Genomic DNA, 22,363 nt, shown 5'->3' on the forward strand with positions numbered 1-22,363 from the left:
GTGTATGAATAATACCTAAAATATGTACTCATCTTTGTGCCAAAATGAACACTCTAGCCATTTATGTGAAATAGCAAACAAGAGCACCAAAAGACTTGTTGGACTAATCCACATTCTTAGAGACTAAATTCACTGGAATAACACCTTATTAAAAACTGCATGTGAACAGTCTTTGAGACTGAAAGACATCTATAATTTTCTGCAAATTGATTGCAAAAGACCGATTGTGGTGGTATGGCCCAAGATGTCCCACCCTACTGTAAATGGCCATTCCTTTGCTGGAAAGCACTAAGTTTCTCAAGATGAAAAGTATTCCTAGGGATGACAAACCAGGAGTCTCATCTGCATACCAGCGTACTGACAAAACTCATAATAAAGGCATGAAGTCATCGAAGATAAGCAAATAAAATATAGTCAGGGCAAACTGAGCAGAAATACGCCTCTCTGGTCAACCAGGACTCTTCAACAGGATTAATTATTTTTGTAAACTGGCTTCCCTTCATCTACATGTTTATTTTGACTTTTCAAAAGCTTTAGTAACACTTTGGTACCACTCCTCAGCAAGCTGTAAGATACACATGCCCCCCGAGGCACTGTGTACCTGGGGGGATAAAGTAGAGGCATTTCTCTGACAAGAAAAAGATGAACCAGTGTGGAAACCTACCTTAATGAACATTTCTGGGAAGTGAAAATCCAAGCGTAGGGGATGAACTGCAGATTTGAGAAGTGAATCACAAGGGGGACGATGAGCTTCACAGAATCAAAAATCTAAGATAGGATCATATTTTCCAATCTCCCTATTTTTCAGAAGAGGAATGCCAAGATCCACAGAATTGGTGTATTTATCTCAAGTGAAACTGCAAGTTAGTAGCAAAGCTGAAAATCAGAATCCTGGCCTCCCAAATTCCGTGAGTGCCTATAGTGCCTGGGTCTCTCATGGTACGGCTGATCCTGGCAGATAAAGACATGAGGGGTCCTGAGATCTGTCACGAGTATATCCCCCATTGAAACAGAGCATGACTGTGAAGCAGGTCCTCTGTCATTTCTCTGGGCCCATTACCCTCTCCCCCACATACACACATGGGGCCCCCTAAGGTTCGAGAAACAGAAAACATCATCTTATCAGCTGTTTGGGAAAAAAACTGCTGTTTGACCTGTTTGTTTGGAAGCCAGCCCTGCTGAGCTCAAGAGTTTGCTATAAGGCAGGCAAGAGCTAATTCATTCGAGGTCTGCCTCTTTACAGGCCTGGATGCCAGGCTCAGTGCTTATCTTCATTGTCAGCAGCCCCGTGAACGCAGCTACAGGATGTGCCCTTCAATGAGGGTTGTAAGTGGATTGCTGTTTCTCCTGTTAGAGTTCAGATTAATAAATACCTTGGTTGTGGTTGTTTAAAAAGTGAATTTTTTTCCTGAGAATCAAAGCAAGAGTCTATTCCTCTGCTTCCTGTGGATGCTTCAAACTCCGATGTGTGTGTGTGTGTGTGTGTTTCTGCGTGTATGTGTGTGTTTCTGCGCGTGTGTGTGTGTCTGTGTGTGTTTCTGCTGCTCAGAACAAGTCCCTTGAGCGTGGACAGACTGATACCCTCTTGGTTCCAGATCCACTTTTCAACGCCACATGGGACAGCCTATGAAAATGCGGGTGGCCATGGAAGTTTTCTTGGCGCTCACGGCCTCCCCTCTGGGATCCCTGTAAAGTGCTCATACTCTTCTTTCCACTGATTTCTAACAAGCTCATTAGTGAGAAACTCCCAGAAAGTGGAAGAGTTTGTTTGTAATTCCTGATCTGAGTGCACAGAACATTCTGACAACTGTCTCCAGGAGACAATTTAAACACAGAGCAGCTGATACTAATTCCCTTCCAGCCAGCTTCTTCGCCTGCGAGAGCTGAAATCACCTGGGGCCGGGGATGGGCCGAGAGTGGGTGGCAGCACCAGGCTCAGTGCCGGTGAGGGAACGCCCCACGCTCACGCTCATCCCAGCACGCAGGGCCCGCTGCAGGGGGGCCTCACACACCACAGTTCCTCCCTGGACGCACGACGCGGAAAGCATGCTGTTAATTTAATGGGAAAAGCAAAAAGTAGGAGTAGTTACTCAAACAAAACCCAGCAACTTAGAACCCGAGGAAATAAGCAAGGAAGAGGAGCAGGTGAGAGCAGAGAACAGACACTTCCTTCACTTCAGGGGAGTGACACAGGGAAAGGGAGCGATGAGGGCGGCGCGCGCCTGCTGCCTGGAACCGGACAGAAGACCGTCCTCCTCAAGTGTGGCAGCAAATGAACGAGCAGTGAGGGTGCTGCACACACGCACGAGCATACACATGGCTCTCAGGGCCCCTCGCCCTCCGCGCACGCTTACCTGCAATTCCTTGCAGCAGCCCGCAGACGTTGAAAATACTTTTCTTCATGATGCTCTGCACACACATGGTGAAGACAGACACCAGGGCCACCATGCAGAGAATGAAGATGCCCACGGCTAAGAAAATAGCGGTGGCCTGCCAGAAGCCGCTGGCAATCTCTCCGAAGGTCTCGGCGTAGGGCCCGCACAGCGTCTCCCGCTGGAAGTGCTGCACGCCGGGGTTCCGGATGCAGCGGGCGTAGATGCCCAGCGTGGGGTGGTGGGGCTCCGGGGAGCCTCCGCCCTGCTCGCCCGGCTCGGCGCTGCCGCGGGGCTTGGCTTTTCCAACCAGCCAGTCTGCGCTCATGAAGGCAATGAGCTCGGCAAACGCCACCACAATACTCAGGAGGGTCCAGAGCATCGAGCGACAGGTGACAATGACATGACACATATTGATGTTCGAGGCGTCAGGAGTCGGGAGGCCACGGGGTGAACTGTACAGGCGAGCCCGGCGGGCGGTGGGGGAAGGCGCGGGAAGGAGGCTCAGGCGCTCCGGGCCGGCAGTGGCCGCTGCTCGGGGGCTCCCTCGTCCCGGCGGCGTCGTGGGGCAGCGCTCTCCGGGGCTGTCATGCTGCCATGTCGCAGCTCCGCGCGGCCGCAAGCCTCACCTACGGGGAGAGAGGGGAGGAGAGCGGTTAGCGGCGCCGGCCCCGCCCCCGCCGCCTGCCCGCCCGGCCGCCCGCACTCCGGCCGGTGCTCAGACCCCGGTGCGCGCCCGCGGCACGGCTCCCCACGCCCTGCGCAGCCCTGCCCGGCGGCGCCCCTCGTGCCCACAGAACCTTGCCCCGGCGAATCCTGCGCCCCCGCCAACACGCAGCCGTCCTCGGCGGTGTCGGCCGGTGTTTTTGTTTCAAGGTCTCCGTCACCGCGCTCTCAGAGGCGTCTGTGGTTACCCTTATCTCTCGGCAGCACGACAGAGGGGCCCATGCCAGTCCCTGCACCCTCCCGGGGGCACGCTGCGCATGGGGCTCCTGCCCCAGCTGCATGCTCTTGGGACGTGGCTTCTGCTCTATTGTATCTTATTAGAAAAAGTCCAATAGCACAGGGATCCAGACAGATCAAGATATGACTGCCAGCGAACTATATCAACGGACTGCCTGCGTTGTTTTTGAAGTTTACAGGACTCTGCCTGCTGTTTTGGTATTAGATGAGCTAAGTTAGAAAAACTTGCGTCCAAACCTTTTGCTTAACAGTAGAGAGTAGTAACACCCAACTTTATTTCCTGGGAATCAATTACTAGCAGAGACAAAAGAGGGAGTATTTGCTTCAGAGGTAAATGAGAATTTAAAAGGAAAACAATGCCATGACAAATAATAAAACTTGGCCACCCAAACTTATTTTTCATCCATTTCTCACAGGGTGATTTTTAGACAAAATGAACTACACATGTTAAAATGCAAAGAAGAAAAATAAAGCTCCAAGAAGAACTGATGACTTAACTCACTTGGGGAAATTATTCAAAACAGAGGCATTAATGACCATTGACTAAGTATCATTACCACTGAGGGGACTTGTTGACAACAGAGACTTGCCTGTGAAGAATGCGTCCCTTGAACTGTCCCAATTCATCACATGTGCCTCTCTGCCTGAGCTTCGATTCACCCCAGGTCTGAAACTCAACGTGCGCGTTGTTTCTCCTCTCACAAGGACTCATTCTGTTCCCAAGGACAAACGGCTTCATTACCAGAGGGCTCTCTCTAACAGCTTAAACCCCCTTCAGGGAGGCCTGAACCCTGAAATGGGCCGCAGGGCCTCACAGCCCCATTTACTGCCCGCCTCCCCCGGCCCCCCAGCCCACCAAGGTCAGGAAGAATCGCACAGCTCACATCTGACATCTGGGCACATGGCTCTGTTCTGAATGATTAGATCTTATTAACTGAGGTCATGTCAACTCCCCAACAACTACAAAGAGCCTCATGGCATGTGGGCAATGGTTGGGCGGGGAGTTACGGAAGAGGGAGGGAAGTGGGGAAAGAAGGGAGTGGGTGTCAAAACTTCTCCACCATGCTGGCTAACGTCCTAGTTAGAGGTGATTACCTTATAAAAAAACAGTGTATTTAACAATCCTCACATCACTGCACTTATACAAGATGCTATTTTGCAAAATTCGCTAGTGCTAAGCTAGGAACAGAGGAACTTAACTGTCATGGTTGTGTGTGTGTGTGTGTGTGTGTGTGTGTGTGGCACGGGGGAAGGGAGAGGTGGTGTGCTGCACGCAAGGGTTTTGGTGTTCATCAAGTCTGGGCTCCAAATCTAGCTCCACCACAGACTGGCCATATTGACATCTAACATCTCAGAACCTTAGCTTTCAGCTTCCTCATGGACACGTGAAGAAAGAAAGGGTACCCTGCCTCACAATATTGTTGTGAGAAATAAGCAACATCCTGTGAAAGCACCTCGCACAGTGCCTGGCACAGTAGGTGCTTAGTAAATATCAACTCCTTTGCCTCAGAAGCTTTTCCCCTAACATGGATGACACTGGTCGGACAACTGTTTAACCAACGGAAGTGCTCCGTGGATAACAGAAACTTGGCCGTTAAAAGATTAAGCAGAGGCTATTTAGAGATGGATGAGGTCACACATGTCTAAAGCTTCCCTGGTGGGCTTTGAGGATGAGGTCCTGGTCTTACTTCCTGTTTCCCTACTGCCTAACACAGCTGACAAGCTCAGCTGGAGAAAATAAATTAGCATTAGGCCAGAAGTATAACCTACTCCCACTCACTCATTCTCACCTCCCCCACCCCCCAATATTACCAAAGAGAAATGCCTTTTGAGTAAAATGTTACACAAAAGAGCTTTGGAGGAGGCTGTGTATAATGAAAGTGATCATTCTAAATGAGAACAAGGAAACAAGCTAGGATGACTCCCGGGGGACGCCCCACCCCATGCAAGCTGGGCCCACCCACCAGGCTTACAAACACTTTCAATCTACAGGTGGAGAGTCTGCTTGTTAGGAGATAATGAGGCTCTGCAAGATCTTCCCATCTGATTAGAAAGCCAGTTTACTGATGGGCCCAGTTGCTCTCAATCCCTGCCCCTCTACTGTTTAATGGCAATTTTTCAATATGAATAGAAAACCTCTACATAGTTGTCCTCTTGCAGAACCTCAGACTCTGCTACAACCTCTCAGGTGACTTGGATCTTAATGAATATGGCGAAGTGTACACTGTTCTGGTCAGCAAGCTCACCTCAGAGTCAAGGGATGCAATTTAGGTTGCAACTTCTAAAGAGAAAGGATGTGAAACTTCGGGAGAAGGGAAGATGGCACATTCAGGCTTAGCAAAAATGGTTCATGCCAAATTTCAGGCAGGATTATTTAGGGACCCCTGTGCTTAAATTCAGAAAGTAGAGTCCCCTGTCCATCTGTACTAAAACAATTCCCCCCTCCACTATACCCGATTCTCACATCCACACCAGAGTGGCTGGAACGATGCCTTCATTTTTCTGTTTGCAACAGGGAGATAAGATGTTTTGGTCTTCCCAGCAAATCTGCTAATTACTATTAGAGGAACAGCCACAATATGCAAGGCTGACTGACAAAAACTGGCTTTCCTCAGGATCCAAGAAAAGCCCTCGGGTCGGTGGGACGGGAAAATCTGGAAGTGCAGCAAGGGGCTTCTACAGTGCTCTGTACTCTGGTAAAATGCCCCAGTTTGGTCATATCAGATGTGCAGGGAAAGTCACGTACTGAGATAACATCCACATCATGGGAAAACAGATCCCTGTCACAGATTCTGTTAACCCAGGGATTCAGCACAGAGCTCCTTAGCACCATACTGCTGTTCACTGTGATTCTCATTCCTCCAAAGATCCTGTAGTAAGACCAGACCCTTGTTGACATTCCATGTAAACATCTTCTCTCCGTGGACCACTAAATACATATCCCCTCCAGGACACCTGGCTTTACTACCATATCCCTGATGGATAATATGGACAGCCCTCTGACTTTCAGAAAAAGATGCTATGATTATCACGAAGGTCCAAAGAGGAAAGCCTCTTAGCAAGAAATAAGGAAAAAACCCCAAACAAATGAGACTCCTGCAGAAACCTAGGGTAATATACCACAGTCAGAATACAGAGCCAGGAGGAGTGACAAATGGTTGGTATGGGAGTCGTCACACATAGCTCTCCAAAGAGCCCTAATATTTAAAAGAAGGGGGAGGTGCGAGCAGAGCTGACACCTCTGAAAGGGATCTGAAGGGGGTCCTTTCCTTGGCAGCTTCGTGCTGTCAGTGCAAAGGGAAGAGAGTGCAAGTGAGGCAGAACCGCCCAGCATCAGTTGACTAGAAGATTACAGTACAGAAGCCTGGGAACAAAGGTCACAGCTTCTAGAAAGGTGGGGCAGACCGGGCGCACTTCAGTCACAGCTGCGTCAAATGCCCACACTCTCCACCATCACAGCAACAGCAAAGCCCGAGAAGGAGACCCTGAAAACCACGTTTTGAAGACCACCACCACCTTACTCACCTTGGTTCTGTTTTTCAACTTCATTAAGAAAATTTTTTGCAAGCATAGATATAAGGTGAAGAGAACGGACAATGTACACCGCATACGGAACACTGGTTAACATGTTGCCATATCTGTTCTACAGATCCATAGCATACACACTCACACGCAGACATCTTTTCTCTGAACCGTTTGAAAATGAGTCACAGATGTCTTGACACTTCACCCCTAAATACTTTTGCATACACCTCCTAAAAATGAGGACATTCTCCTCCGTGACCACAGTAAAATTAACACACCCAAGAAAACTGACAATAATTCCGTTATATCCAAAAGCTGGGTCCACACTCAAATTTCCCTACCCTGCCTCAATTTTTATAGCTGTTTTTTTAAAACCATGACTCAGTCAAGGCTCATGCATTGCATTTCGTTATGTCTTTAGTCTCTTTTAGTCAAAAATAGTCCTTCCGTCCCTAACCTACCCCTGTGCCACCTGCATTTTTTCCTCTGACATTGCCTTTTTTGAAGATACCAGGCCAGTTGTCTTACAGGATACCCCACAATTTGTCTAGTTCCTCATGTTGCCATTTAAACTTGTTCTCTATCCTCTACTGTAGAGAAACTGGAGGTTAAATCTAAAGGCTAGTTTAGATTCAGCTTAAACATTTTTGGTGAGAATCCTTTGTGGGTGACGCTGTGTAATTCCTACTGCACCACATTTGGGAGGAATATGATTGAGGCTGCACCTCAGAATCAGTAACTTTACACATACATACATATGCATAAGTGTATGTGTGTGTATATAGAAAGACACAGACAAAAAGAGAACAGTCTGCCTGGTCCTCTCTGGCCCTAAAACAATCCAAATGTTGGTGAGGCAATGAGCAGAAGTCTGCTCTGGGCAGGAAGCAGGGCGCGGGGCGGGGGGCACTTGGTGGTGGACGTTCTGATGTCACAGTGAAGATGCCCTGTCTTGAGAGAGGCCATCCTGGAAGCTAAAGAAATCCTTCACCAAAGGGATTTTACTTTAGTCTTTGTGGTTCAGTAAGTACTAAAAAAAAAATAGCAACTCCTGTGATTAATAATAAATTTACTACACTGACCCATGGGGCCCAAACAAGCGATACGCTTCGGAGCAGAATGCACTTTGCTCCCACACCACGGGTAGTTTCTTGGCCCATATCCGTGTTCATTATTACCACCTCCCTCAGATGCACAAGTCCCACAAAGGCTCACCATGGCCTCCAGCCCAGCGTCTCCAGAAGGATAAGAGGATTAGGAAAGTAGAATTTATGTGCTTTTGCCTTCCAGAAGCTGGAAAGACCCTCTAGAGTGCTACTTCTAAGAGTGCGGTCCCTGGACGCCCCCAGCTCCTAGAGGGGATGTGGGCCACCTGTTTCCAAAAGCCTAAGTTCCTGGTTCCCACACACTGAACCAAACTTTCTGGAGGTGCTGCCAGAAACTGCCTTTTTCACAAGCCCCCAGGAGCTTCTTTACACACTGGACTCTGAGAGTCCGTCAGCTGGGAGGAGGTCTCACACGGGTGCGGTCCGCTTGCACAGAGCCGTTCCCTGGGGCTGGAGCAGGCAGGGGGCGTGGGCGGCGGGCGCGCTGAAGCCGAAGAGAAGGCCGACAGGGGGGTGGCCCAGCGCATCACGACACAGCCAGACCAGCTGTCCCCAGCACAGCTCGCAGAGCCACGCAAGTCACAGGCACGGGCGACCCTGCAGGGAAACCAGCCGCCCCCTCACGCCTCCGCTCACGTGTTACCCGGGAATCCTCGGATGGCGTGCGCCCCCCCCCCCCACGCGCCCCGTCCATCGGGACCTCCTCTTTAGAGCACAAGCGTGTTAGAACCGAAGAGACAGCGCTGACGTAAGCAGCTCAGCACCTTCCACGATCTTTGTAAACAAATCAGCTACCAAAGGAAGTTCTGCAAACTCTCATTTGTCCTGGCCCCTCCCTGAAATACACTGACTGTGGAAATGCAGACACCTTGACTCTGTTTAAGAGGAGGGTCCAAGTACACTAATAATTACACTGTTCTTCAGGCTACAGCCTCAGCGTGCTCAACAACTCCTGCTCATTGCCAGTATCCTTTCCTCAGGGATAAACCCCTCCGCTCCGTCCCACCCCTGACTCTACGGGCAAACCCTCAAGCTGTGCTTCTCAACCGGGGGTGACTGCGCCCCTCCCCCCTTGCAGGGGACACCTGGCAATGTCTGGAGACATTTTCGGTTGTCACAACTTGGAGTGGGGAGGGGTGCTACTCGTATGTAGCAAGCAGAGGCCAAGGGTGCTGCTAACACCGGCCCTCCCGCAGCAGAGCCAGTCGGGCCGTGGAGGGTGACAGCCCCGCTCTGGGGCCTTCCTGCAGTTTTCACATTTGTAGGTGCAACTTAAAACAGAGCTCGAAAATCCCCACACTTTAGAAAGGTCTGCTCTAATGAGCAAGTCATGTTCTGTCATCTGGATGGACATGCACAGTATTCACTAAATTAAGTACACTTGCAGTCGTTTTTCTGCAAAATTCTTTTAAGGTCCAAGCTAATCTGTATGTCCAAGATGTCAGGCTGACAGGACGTGGAATCCAACTTGCCAGAGTTCACAGAACCTCGACCCTGCCTCTCCCGGGGTCCTGGCAGTTTTTCTGGACCACAAACAAAAATCAGCTTTTGCTTTCAGTAATCTCTACTCTACGAATGGCAAAATGGGGCTTCTCGAAACTGCACGTTTGGCCACATGGCCTTTATTTCTCTCGAATTCGCCTTCTCCAGAGTTGGGCTGGCCACTCACTATGTGCTCAGGTGGCCTTGGCCACTGCAAATGTCAGGGAATCTCAAGGAACTTACCAAGTAGACCTAAGTAATTTCAGGCATTTCAGTTATTACCTGACCCCAGCTTGGCTCCCCTCTGCAAGATGCTTCTCTCTCCCACTGAACCCAGAGGTGGTTTCAGCTGCCTGGTGGCCCCTCCAAGGAAGTGAAGGTTCCACTCTCCAGAACACCTCAGCAAGCCTCTTTTTTCTGGGTCTGATCACTCGCTGAGGAACTGCTCATTGTCACGTTTGTTTTTTAATTCACCATTCCTGGCCAGTCACACGTGTCTTCCTCGATGCCCACTCCAACTCCTCTGTATCCAATCAATTTGCTTTCTGTGCACACATTTCTAGAGGGGTCATTTTTATACTCTGTCCTGAGGCATCAGCAACCAGGGACCACAGGTCCACCTGTCTGGTCCTATTTTCTAAATGATCCATTCTTTAAGATTTCTCAAGCCCACTTACACATTATTGATTTATTGATTTATTTATTTGGCTGTGTCGGGTCTTATTTGTGTCATGTGGGATCTTCATTGTGACACGTGGGATCCTTTGCTGCAGCACGTGGGCTTCTCTAGTCGCGGCTTGTGGGCTTCTCTCTAGTTGTGGTGCATGGGCTCCAGAGCGCGCGGGCTCAGTAGTTGTGGGGCGCGGACATAGTTGCCCCGCGGCAAGTGGGATCTTATTTCCCTAACCAGGGATCGAACCCGCGTCCCTTGCATTGGAAGGTGGATTCTTAACCACTGGACCACCAGGGAAGTCCCCCACTTACACATTTTATAACTTCTTTTCTTTCTACAAATGTCATCATCTCAAAATCTGCAGGAGGCAAGTCTTCCTTTACATGTCTTTCTGTTTCTGTCCAACAGGAGAGACTGAAGAACCAACTTCCATGGTGGGCACCAAGGTGTGACTCAGCACAGATACTGCTAGCCAGGGCCCACATGCCTATGCCCTGTACGCACTGTGTGGGGTGTCAAAAGTTTCGGGTTTGCTGAAGCGGAATTACAACTTGAGCTTCAAGAGATGCCTTTTAATGTTACTGTTTTACATAATTTTAAACAGAAGGTATTTTTCATATTCATAATGAATTCTGGCAAAAGATAAGCCATTAACGTGAGCCTCACTAGTATTTTCAGGATCAATAAGAAAGCAGAGAGCTTTAATGGACAAAAGTAACACAGGGTGGAAAACGAAAAACTTACAAGACCTTACACATAAAAATCAAGATACTTCCTGCTTCATGAACTCCCTGGTGTCACAGAGGGGGACTGCAGATGCCCTCTGTTTAAGTGACCCAACTCTGAGAATAAATAACCCTTAGGGGATGGGCTTCTGTCTCATCTGAGTGGACAGCTGGGCAGCCTGCCCCAGCACTGGGGAGCGCGAATGTTCATTCTTACGGCAACTGCAGGCTTTCTCGTCCCTTCTGCACAGAGGCAGAAAGAATTGCTGCTTGTTCACAAGATACAAGGCCATCGGCCAGGTTCCCCTCCAGCAGCTTAAGAAGGCCCAACACGATCGATGGAGAGGATTACGCCACCTGTTACTTCTGAGCCTCTCACACAAACCCATAAAACACCAAGTAAACTCAAGAATCAACTAGAACAAGAGTCCCTTCCTGACTAGAAGCTTCTGGGAAAGCTCTTGTGAAAGACTGTATTATACTTTCAAATATTCTGTCTCTTCTTCGAGGAAGATGATATTTTTCCACCCCATCGACATCAGACCTGACCAGGGGACTTGTTCAGCCAATCCAACATGGGCAGAAGTGACACATGCCACTTCTGGGCAGAAGAGCTTAGGAGCTGGTGCTCTGTTGTCCAGCTCTCTTCCCACTCCCATGAAATCAGAAAAATCCCAGACAGAGATCTCTCCATCCGCCTGGGTCCCTGACAACACGAAGCAGAGGCACAGCCAGCCCTTGACGGACATGCAGCGTGGGTGAAAAAACCAAACCTCTGTTGCTGCCGATGCTGAGATTTTAGGGTCACGGCACAACCCAACCACTGTGAGGGCTGAGCTCCCGGCAGAGCCAGTGCCTGTGCATCCTGTCTTTGGCATCGGGATACATTCAACTCCACCATCCCCTACGACAGACAAGGTGAAGAACGGTTTGAAATGTAACAACGATAAAATTCATCTAGTGAGACACATGAAAGCTTGGCAACTATCTCAGAAACATTCCCTGTACAACTCACTGAGGTAAACTGCTTCGATAAAAAGTTTACTTTCTTAATATACTTATTTTAGGGTTAGTGAATGGAAGTGGTAAGAAAGAAGAAAAAGTCCCAATTGAGTAAATGAGGACATCAGCAGTGACTCTGAGAGCAACAGCTGGAAGAATCGCTTCCCACATCAGGCGCTTCTCCAAGCCTCTTTCCAAAGAGTCCTGACTCACTCGGAGCCGCCTCGGCTTTCCTTCTATTTCTTCCATCCTGGGATGGCTCCAGCTACCTTGTGCAGCCGCCAGCTAGGATGGCAACTAGGAAGTGTGCTTCTAACGAACACAAGAAGAGAGCTCTCAGCTCTGCCTGGAGGGAGGCTCAGCCGGACCAGCAGCGCAGGAGACACGTCCAGGGCCAGCTGGTACCAGGTGTCAGACCAGGACACAGGTGCGGGGCTGCCCAGGGGCCTGTCTCCAACGGGCATCAGGCCAGGTCTTTCCAAGGAATGGAGCCCACAGGGCTGGAGTGAGGGTGTCCACAAACCAAGGGGGCAAGAGACCACGGAGGAGGGCAGTGGAGATGACTGAAGCCCTGGGCCTCTGGCTGCAAACAAGAAGTAACGACAGCCCAGGATGCAGGGCAGTAAAGGCGGAGAGAGTGAAAAGCTGAGCCCATGGGGCATGAGGTGGAAGAAGCAAGTCACAGGCAGACAAAGGGCCGTGACCACACTTTTAACTGGTTTCAGGTCATCTCCACCATGAGAATCCAAATATTCCCTCCAGGAATACAGTCATTTCAGAGATGAAGGAGAAGAACACAGCATTAGGGTGAAAACTGGTGGCTTCCGTGAAGAAGATGTTCATCAGCACATGAGAACACCTGTCACTTTATAAATACAGTTGTTTTAAGTTACGTATTGCCTCCTTTTGAACCCAGTCTGTATATATAGACACAGACACAAGACACAGACACACACACATATGTGGTATCATCTTATAAACTCAAAAAATTAGTAGTAGACAAAAATGTTAATCTGGAAATAGTCACAGGTAGTTAAAGAATGGCAAAAATGTTTTTCTTTCCTTGTATCTCCACTGGCCCTGAAAACCTGACCCAATTAGTGCTACTGACAGAAGAAACGGGAGTGGTTAATGTTCAAGTTGGGCCTTAGTGCCAAGGTTCCAAGCAGCCGTTAAGGAGGTGACGGGTGTGAGCGTGAGTGCGGCGGGAACCTCATCCCAGTGTGGCCCAGGGGACAGGCCAGCTGCATGACTCACAGAGGGGGGTGCCAGCCCAAACCCCAAGCCAGGAACTTCCTGGAGGGCACAGGGCAGAGCAGCTCACAACAGCAGCAACCTTCACCCAGAATCCCATCAAAACAAATACCACAATGCTTGCGCTGCCGTCGGATTTACCTGCAAAGCTCTCGGCAGTGACGCATTTCTAATTACCCACTAAAGGATATTATCAGTGAAATGGGCCTAATGATGTAAGATAACCCGCATCCTTAAAAAACCAAGACCTAATTCGGGATTTACCCAGGGACCAAGACAATGCTAGCAATTGCTCACTTAAAAAAAAAAACACAACACCTTCTATATTCTCACTGAGGTCACTTCTGTTTCTAACCAACATTGCTAAGCAGTAGTAGTATTTTAGAAAGTTTTTGAATGATTTAAAGTAAAGGGCCAAAGTTTATTGTAGGCTGGTTCATATTTCTAAAAGCATCACTGAAATGTTAAAACTCACTGTTTTTATTATTTCACTCACACTGACGCTGGTTTTTCACAACCAAAGGTACAACTTGCAGCCTTAACGTTTCAACTGCCCTGTCTTGTGTCCACAGTACACACTTCCTGAAAGCCAGTGAGCTCAGAGAAGGATCTGGAAACAGCCTAAGGCTTTATGTATTGAACACACAAGCAATAAAGAACAAAATGCACAAGCGGATATTCACAAACATGGCTCTTCATTCATGCATCGAAAATATCCCCTCTTTAGTGCCTTATTTCTCTCAAATATTTAAGACCCATGAAACACTGTGTGATGAGGAATGCACACACACATACAGACACACATTCACACACATCTGTAATGTTAGATGTTTTTAACATCTAAAAAGTCAGCAGGACAGATTTGTATGCGGCATCCATGCCCAGTTCATTACACACTATCCATCTCAGTGATTTCACAGCCAGATATCAAGCCACCCAGCGTTTTTCAACTTTCCCTAATGAGAATGCCAAATTCAAAACCATAGACAGGTTTAAACTTCCTTCATTTATTAACTAGAGGAATTCCCCAGACATTTAGGATTCAAACTGTGTTTTGAAAACAGATGAGCTTAAGTGTAGTTCCCAAAGGGATGCACACTCTTCGAGGAAAAGCAAGTTCAACACGGAGCTGCCAGCAGCTTCGGGACCATCCTAAAAGGCAGGCAAAGCCTCGGCCTGCATTACTGAACTGGCCTAAGGACTCAGGAATGTGCCAGGTGGGAGGAGGAGGCCCAGTGAGCTTTTCTCACTGCAGCTCAGATGAAGTCAGTGCAGACTCAAAGTTCAAGCCGGTCACAGAAAACCCCATTGTGGAAGTTTGAACTCTTGTCCTTGTTCATAGGATCCAAGACTCTTTCTGGGAACAGGGACTTATTGTTACAGCTTCTAACAATAGCGCAGCCTCGTAAACAGAGATTAACTCAGAAGAAGAGAGTACACATCAGAAGACCAGGCCACTTAAAAATACAAGCAAAAGTGCTGGAAAGGCTGGGAATACAAACAGCCTTAGGTTCACTTCCCTGAGACATCCCAACCTCTTGTCCCCCACCTTCTCACCTGTAAGGGCTGCTAAGCGAGGTGGGCAAAGAGGGACCTGTCCCAGTTTACGCACGTGTCCAGTGCCCTGGACTCCAGGTGCCGCCGTGGGCACCTCCCTTTGAACCCACATGGCTCAGAAACAGAAAGGTACTTGGCAAGGGAGCCCCAGGCAATCAGGGGAGGCGAAAAATAAAACTGTGTCTTGGTCAGATAAGAAAAAGGAGCACCCTGGGGTGCTGACACATATTTCTCTGAGGTGGTTGGAGCTAACAGACTTCATTAGAGCAAGCATTTCCCACGGCTCTGATGACCACGGGCCTCGGGAGAAGACACCCACATGCGGCAGAGAAAGGCCCTTTCTCCACATGCCACGAGCCAACCCCCCATGAGCAGGGTGGCTGATCATTCTGGGTGCCGGCAGAAAACGTGGGCAGGACAATGTTTGGGGGAAGGCCTCTCAGGCTCACGCACAGGATGAAGGTGTGCTCAACAGTCACCCTCTCAGGGTTGCTACCAAACCCACTGCCCCACCCTTCCAGCCAATGAGCTCATCCAGAAAGGCAGCCTGAGCGGGGGGTGGGGGGGTGGTGGTTCAGTCTGGAGCCAGACTTTCTGGATTTGCATCCTGGTTCTACCACTTCCTAGGCGGTCACTTTGGGCCCAAATGTGGCTCTGTACCTCAGTTCCTGTGTCTGTAAAATGGGGATACGAATAGAACCTACCACACAGGCGTGTTGTGAAGATCAACTAAGTTAGAGTAAGTAACAAGCTTAGAACAGTGCTTGCTGGATGATAAGTACTCCAGGCAGGTGGAGTACACTTTCTGGAGCAGGATCCAGCCTCCCCATCCCCAAACCCCACATCAACAAGGCCACTTCTGAAGTCACACCACGGCACTCCTTTCTCCATTTAGATCTTCCTGTTCTGGGGCCCCCCTGGCACGTGAGTAATTAGCCTCACCATCAAATATCAATTTTCTCCAGGTAAAAAGAGTTCTACAGCACAAAGGATAAAAACGGATACAAAAAGGATACAAAAGACCTATTTCAACGCTATCACCCTGGCTGTACCTTTAGCTCTGTGTCTTTGAACAATGATGTGGAGGTGTTCCAAGTATCTACCCCAAAGGGTGTTACAAGGATTAAAAATCCGTGCATGTAAAGCAAGGTATAATCCGAAGTACTCAACAGGTAGTAGGAATCATCACTATTACCATATTTGGTCAACATTTATTTTTATGCTCTTGGTGGGCTGTCTCCACACAGCCACAAAAACTCACCTTCTACTATCAATATCCTTCTATAGACAGAAGCTTGTCAAATGGCAAAGTCATAGGTGGGAACAAAAACACTAGACGGGAAGCAGGGGAACACGGGCTCTGGTCTAGGCTGTTGGCTAACAGTGTGTGACCACATGCGGCATCCTTAGCTGCTCTGGCTTCAGGGTCTCAGGTAGAAAGTGGTGGTGGTGGTGGGGGGTGTTGGAGCTGCAGATCACCACTGTCACTTCTAGCTCCCAAACTCAGTCATTTCAAGAACATGACCACCCTTATCATCTTCTCCCAGACCAGGGGCTCCCCCTGGAGCAGGTGGCTTTCTAAGTCCTATGGCTCCGGTTGCAGGGGAGAAAGACACACTTATGAGAAGTGCCAAGTGCAGAGGGAGAAGAGAAGGTCCACCTGAACACAGGGAGCTGTCCAAGGGTCCCGGTCAGAGGGCATGGGCTAGACTGGCTCCCTCTTATCACCCCCTTTCTCCTCTGAGGAGGGAGAACCCACCTGTAACGGTTCATTTCCAGGTGCAGAGTGTCTCATTCTTGGAACCACCGCTGAGCAGTCCCCCCTCCAGTCTTTGGGCTAACAACTAAAAACGAGGTCCTCTCTATCCTTAGCTTCACATATGGAGCCAGCAATTAAAGAACCCTTACTTGGTTCTGAAAAATCCATGGTTATAAAGAGGGTTGGTCCTTCCTTTCTTAGCTACTTTAGCTTCTGTTCTAGACAAGTACAATGCTTGCTTATAAGGAATTTCATAGCCATACGCCAGAGGACATGATAGAAGACAAAGTTTTGATCACCGTTTAAAGTATTTCTATTTTGGCTTTCTGTTTATTGCAAGAAGGGTGCCAACTGATTAACAAAGGCATCTGAGTACAAGTTCTCCAGCTGGAGATGCCAACAACATGAGAGACTCCTTTTTAAGTGCTTTGGTTGCAGGCAGGAATCAAGTCACATCCCTTTTATTTCAAAACATAAACTGTATGAAACTGTCCAATAAAATTAATGTTTGCTGCTATTTATTCTCTGTTCCTTGGTGAATTATTAAAGTCAAGCAGTGCAATTCTCTCATTAGTTATAAATGGCCCCAGAAGGCTGATCTGCATCCATCGAGGGGCACTTATTTCTGATAAGCATTCTTATTAATGATATAATAAAATGTCTTGTTTTGTTATGATCATTTGAAATGATTCAAATGATGTTTAAAAATCCAACACTCCAACCCAACAGCCTGGTGATGAGGCTGCTGAGCCGCCATAAATTTAAAGCAATTTTCAATTTTACTTGGTACTATCAGTGAGATCATGGATAGAATTTAAAAAACATTTAAAAAAAAAATTTTGGTCTCAGTGGTGTCAAAGGCAATATTTTACCAAGGTTTGGTAAAACTGATCTGATTACGATGATAATCACAGATAGCAAAGGCCTGGGTGGGAGAGGTTCTGGTAAGACAAATTATTTGGCGGTCAACCACACAGATCCTAAATTGCAGAATGGGCTGTGAGAAGAAAGCTACGTCAACAAGAACACCACTCACAAACACGCCCAGTTTCACTTCTCCTAACTTCCTGATCTTTGTTCCAAACTGCCTTTTAGCGGAGGTGGCCATTCACAAAAGCAAGGGCTGAACTGTATTTAGCCTCCGTGATACGAGCAAGAAGAAAAGTGCAGCCCTTCCAAGGCTGCTCTGTGTAGGTGACTAACGGCTGATGACTGAGGTGTGCACGCACAGACGCACCTCCCACCCCCGCCAAGAAGCCAAGGGCCCAGAGGCTTCAAAGAACAGAAGCAACGGACTGCTGCGGTACTGGGTGAAACTGCACCAACTCTGCAAAAATAGCTCTTATTTTTCCCAGGACCCAGAATATTTGATTTCTGGATTTTTCCTCTGTCCTTATTTCGTTAAGTCCCACCCTTCTTTGAAAATAATGCTCATAAAACATCTGCTGAAACTAAAGCACTTATAAAGGAGTCGCATATTGTGGGCTTCCCAAACTGGAGAATTTCTATTAATGTGTATTGTTGACCTTTGTTTATCACGGTGATTAGCAACTGCTAACTTTTATTGAATTAGGCACTGAAGCTCTAAAGAGGTAAGACAAGGCAGGTGCCCTTGTCCAAGATCTGACAGTCCAAGGTGTGTAGGGGACACACTGGGTAATGGGGGCGGGCAGGGAGAGGGAGGACACAAAGATACTCCTACTGGCCTCATGGAAACGTCATTAAAGTTGGAATCAGGAAACAGAGACTTAAGACAGACCAAGGCCAAGTGGAGCGTGACTAGCCACTGAGAAGTGTGCTGTGGTGGGTAGGGCAGTACTAGATCAGGGAGAACACTGAGGAAAACACAATAAGGTTTTATTAGGAGTATAATAATTGGGAAGTAAATCTATCGTTAGTTCAAACGGGAGAGTCACAGCTGGGGTTGGGAAAGGCTGGAATTTTTCTGTTTCTGTTGGATAACCCTGGATGGTGGCATAAAAACACTTCTTAAAAGAAACCTAAAGGGCTGGATCATGCTGACATTGCTTATGCTCTGAGCAAAACAGAAGTGGCTGATAACCCTCATGTTTTTTTGGTGTGTGTAAGTAGAAATGATGGCTGAAAGGGTGAATGATAGTTAATCCAGGCATATCTGCTAGCTATTTAGTATGATGAATTTTAAACAGAAGAATGAAAATTAACCTTATTTTCTAACAGTCCCTTTACCCAAATTCACTTTTTTTTTTTTTTTTTATGGCTGCGTCGGGTCTTCGTTGCTGCGCGCAGGCTTTCTCTAGTTGTGGTGAGCAGGGGGCTACCCTTTGTTTCGGTGCGCGGGCTTCTCATTGCCATGGCTTCTCTTGTTGCGGAGTACGGGCTCTAAAGTGCAGGCTCAGTAGTTGTGGCTCGTGGGCTCTAGAGCGCAGGCTCAGTAGTTGTGGTGCAGGGGCTTAGTTGCTCCGCGGCATGTGGGATCTTCCCGGACCAGGGATTGAACCCATGTCCCCCTGCGCTGGCAGGCGGATTCTTAACCACTGCGCCACGAGGGAAGTCCCCAAATTCACTTTTTAACTTACAGGATTATTTGTGAACTTTTTATAATGATTTCAAGGAACTAGGATGACCTTTAAGTGAGTCTGGCTTTCTGATCCAAATTCGATCAGGAAAGAAACTCCCAGGACACACGGAGTTCGACAGCTTTAAAAGATAAACACGCTCCTGACGTGAAGCCCAGACGGTTTTAGGAGGCTGGTGTGCTTTGCCCTCTTCTGCCTCTATTTCAGAGCGTGATATCTTCTGGTCCTTAAAAAACACTGCTAGTGAAACTCTTTATCATTCATAGAAATAGTTTGTACTGGATAGAGTAAATATGTATTAACTCGGCTCAGGAAAAAAATAAATGACCACACTAGGGGAAGAGTCTGTGAGTATAAAGTGTGATCCCCAAAAGGAATTTGCAACCCTTTTTTCAAGCTGTCCCTTCCCAATAAATTCTCTCTCAGTTCCTGACCATGTGGGACCTTTTCAGGAGAGGAAGGAAGGGGGCTCCGATGGATGTGGTTAAAAAAACTAAAAGTTTTTCATTTTATGTAAGACATTCAATGGCTATGGGTACCCTAATTTCCTCATCAGAAACAAAGCAAAGTTGAAGCAGGCTGGCTGGTAGTATTCATTCCTCAGAAACCATATGATCTCATTTCTAGGAGTGAAAGATCACATTCACATACAGTGACTTCTGAAATCTGTTCACGTGCCTGGTTTGGAACCAGTGCTGTGACACCAAAATGATTGACTCCCCATCCTCAAAGGGGTCACAGGCCAGCGGGGCGACAGCAAAGTCAGCGGGTGGGCCCAGCACAGAGCAGTGGGTGCTATGCAAGCAGTCAAGAGGGGCGCCCTGTTCTGCCTGGAGGCAGAGAAGGCCATGGGGACAAGTGCTGAGCACATGGCCTGTCAGGGGTCAAGGTCATCCCTCGAAGCCGGCGGGGGCGGGGGGGCGGGGCGGGGAGCAGAAACGTGGCAGGAGCCGTCCTGGGAGGGACTGGATAGGTCATGTTTGGGATTTCTGACCTCTGTTTTATACATTATGATGAGGGGCCCCTATAGTATTTTCAGCATAAAAGTGACAAAATCCGACTTGCATTTTAGAAAACTCATCTCTAGGATACCTGTGATGGAAGAAATAGTCACATATTGAGGTATGGGGAAGTCATTCTGGCTTATACATCATTTAACTCAAATTTTATGCTAACTAAAACAGGCTGCTGGTGGTCTATCAAACATACATTGTACATCTGCTTGAATTATTAAAGGGCATATTGACCAGAAGTAAAGAATGTCGATGTTAAAAATAAAGATTAAATGCCTCTCCTCCTGGGATGCCAATGCTGGTATTTCTTCCATGATAAGACTCCCTTCCCAGATGCCAAGGCCATACTGACTTGCTGTGTACACAGTGATCTGTTTTTTTTGGCTTTTCTTTTAAAATCTTGAAGGAATGTTATCTCTGACTTGTTTGATGCTCTTTGTTCTGACAAGATAAAAAAAAACTGTGCTGAAAACGATGCTTCTCCAGAGCAGTTCCTCAGGGTTACCCGAGAGACTGTGGGGCTATCCTCCTCAGTATAGCTCAAATAAAACTCTTTCCCATTCCTGTTACAGACTGTTTGTCGATTATTTCCGTGGACACTTTCGAGGGTTAAGCAAGTAACGGATGGAATAAACCTGTCCCGAGTGAGTGTCTGCGTGTGGCCCTTGCACACGTGCACGCAGAGCTGCGCACAGGCTCAGTGGGAGCTGGGGACCACCAGGTTTGTTCAATGGGGGCAGCGGCCCCCTCCATCCAGCGGATTGCTGCCAGTGATGTAGAAAGGGGCACATCTGTAGCGCCAGGAAGGCCAGTTAGGAAGCTCTGGCAGGGATCCAAGCAAGGAAGGGTAAGGGCCAGAACTACTGCACTGGAGGGGGCGGTTTTGAGAAATGTTTAGGAGGGGCAGTAAGACTCAGAGAGTAACTGGACCTGGAGGTTACTGGGAAGAGGAGTCAAGGAGGACTCCCAGATTTCTGTACAGCTACTTGAATGTTTCCATTCCCTGGAGTAGGAATATGGGAGGAGGGACATGCTGGGCGAGATCACGAGTCTAGTCTGGGTGGAGAAGAACTTGAGGTCTGTGCGGACGTACACGAGGCACGGGGAGCGCTGGGGTCTTCCGGCGTAAGGGATGCAAGGGGCACGGATGAGATCTCCCAAGTGACGCTGTGAAGTAAGAAGACAGGAGGAACAGGACGTACCCTGGGTATAGGAGAAAACTGCCAAAGGGATGGAGGAGCAGGCCAACAGGAAGACAGAGGGGACCACGTGTCCTGGAGGGCAAGGCGGAGGGAGATGGGCGGGGGTCCCCGAGGTCCGCAAAGACCAGGGCCTACAGGGCCGTTCACGACCCAGGAAACACAGAATCCTAAAAAGAGGTAACGAGACGGCTAAGCAGGAGCCGCTCAGTCTCACTGTGGCCTGAGATACACTTCAAAATGCTGTGCACTGCATTTTAGCTAGATCCTCAATTTCCCGGCCCCAAGCATTTAATTAAATGCAAAAAAAGTCCCAAGGAGTACCTTATCTGAGGAGTCATTACAATAAACAGGCAGTTAGCACAAGGTCAAGATGAGGACGAATGTGAACAATACAGCGCTTTGAGGCTGCTGGGGGCGTGAGGAGGGGTGCTGGGGAAGGAAATGGGCCGGACAATGCACAGATGTGGACGTTTTCGCTGCCAGGAGTATCAGACAAACAGGAAGACCTTAAACTTCTCCAACTGGGAACGCTCAGTTTTGCCTGCTGAGCAGAGGGGCTGAGCACATGGCTGGAACACAGGAACAGAAGGTTGTGATTAAGGCTGCGAGGACTGCTCCACCCGGAACCTGCAGGCAGCCTAGGCCCCGCAGACCCTGCTCCCCAAGCCTGCGCCCTCCCCAGCTGGTCTATGGGGCTTTGCACACATGGCCTGTGGGACCCCAGGAGCCTCACGCAAGCATGAGATCCAAACGAGGCCAGGACACCAAATTTCACAATTTTAACACTTTTTGCTGACATCTAGCAGAGAATTTATGTGTACGAAGCCTCTAAATAGGAACCAAAGAAAAACTCTGATGTAATTATCCAAATGGCATGCTCTGCTCCAATAACCAAATCACAACGGAGGTATAGGAATTGTTAGCCACCCTTCTGCATTTCAAAAGTTAGGAAGTTCACAAAATGTAAACAGTTATATATATTTTCTCCCTATTGAGAAATTTAAAAATATTTTTTAAAACTATGCAAACAAGGGCTTCCCTGGTGGCGCAGTGGTTGGGAGTCCGCCTGCTGATGCAGGGGACGCGGGTTCGTGCCCCAGTCCGGGAGGATCCCGCGTGCCGCGGAGCGGCTGGGCCCGTGGGCCGTGGCCGCTGGGCCTGTGCGTCCGGAG

General features: G+C 48.4%; 1 protein-coding gene across 12 annotated transcripts in view; it reads right to left on the bottom strand.

Annotated features, from left to right (window-relative positions):
• The window catches only part of LHFPL2 (LHFPL tetraspan subfamily member 2), a 183,917-nt gene that overhangs the window by 21,321 nt on the left and 140,233 nt on the right, over positions 1–22,363 (bottom strand). For all 12 annotated transcript variants that reach the window (XM_028493015.2, XM_028493004.1, XM_028493014.1 and 9 more), the window contains one exon: positions 2,355–3,001. In XM_028493015.2, the coding sequence (XP_028348816.1) occupies positions 2,355–2,784 (430 nt within the window). In that variant the 5' untranslated portion in view covers positions 2,785–3,001. The remainder of the gene's footprint in view (positions 1–2,354; positions 3,002–22,363) is intronic.

Source organism: Physeter macrocephalus, chromosome 8 (genome assembly GCF_002837175.3).
Source record: "Physeter macrocephalus isolate SW-GA chromosome 8, ASM283717v5, whole genome shotgun sequence".
NCBI lineage: Eukaryota > Metazoa > Chordata > Mammalia > Artiodactyla > Physeteridae > Physeter > Physeter macrocephalus.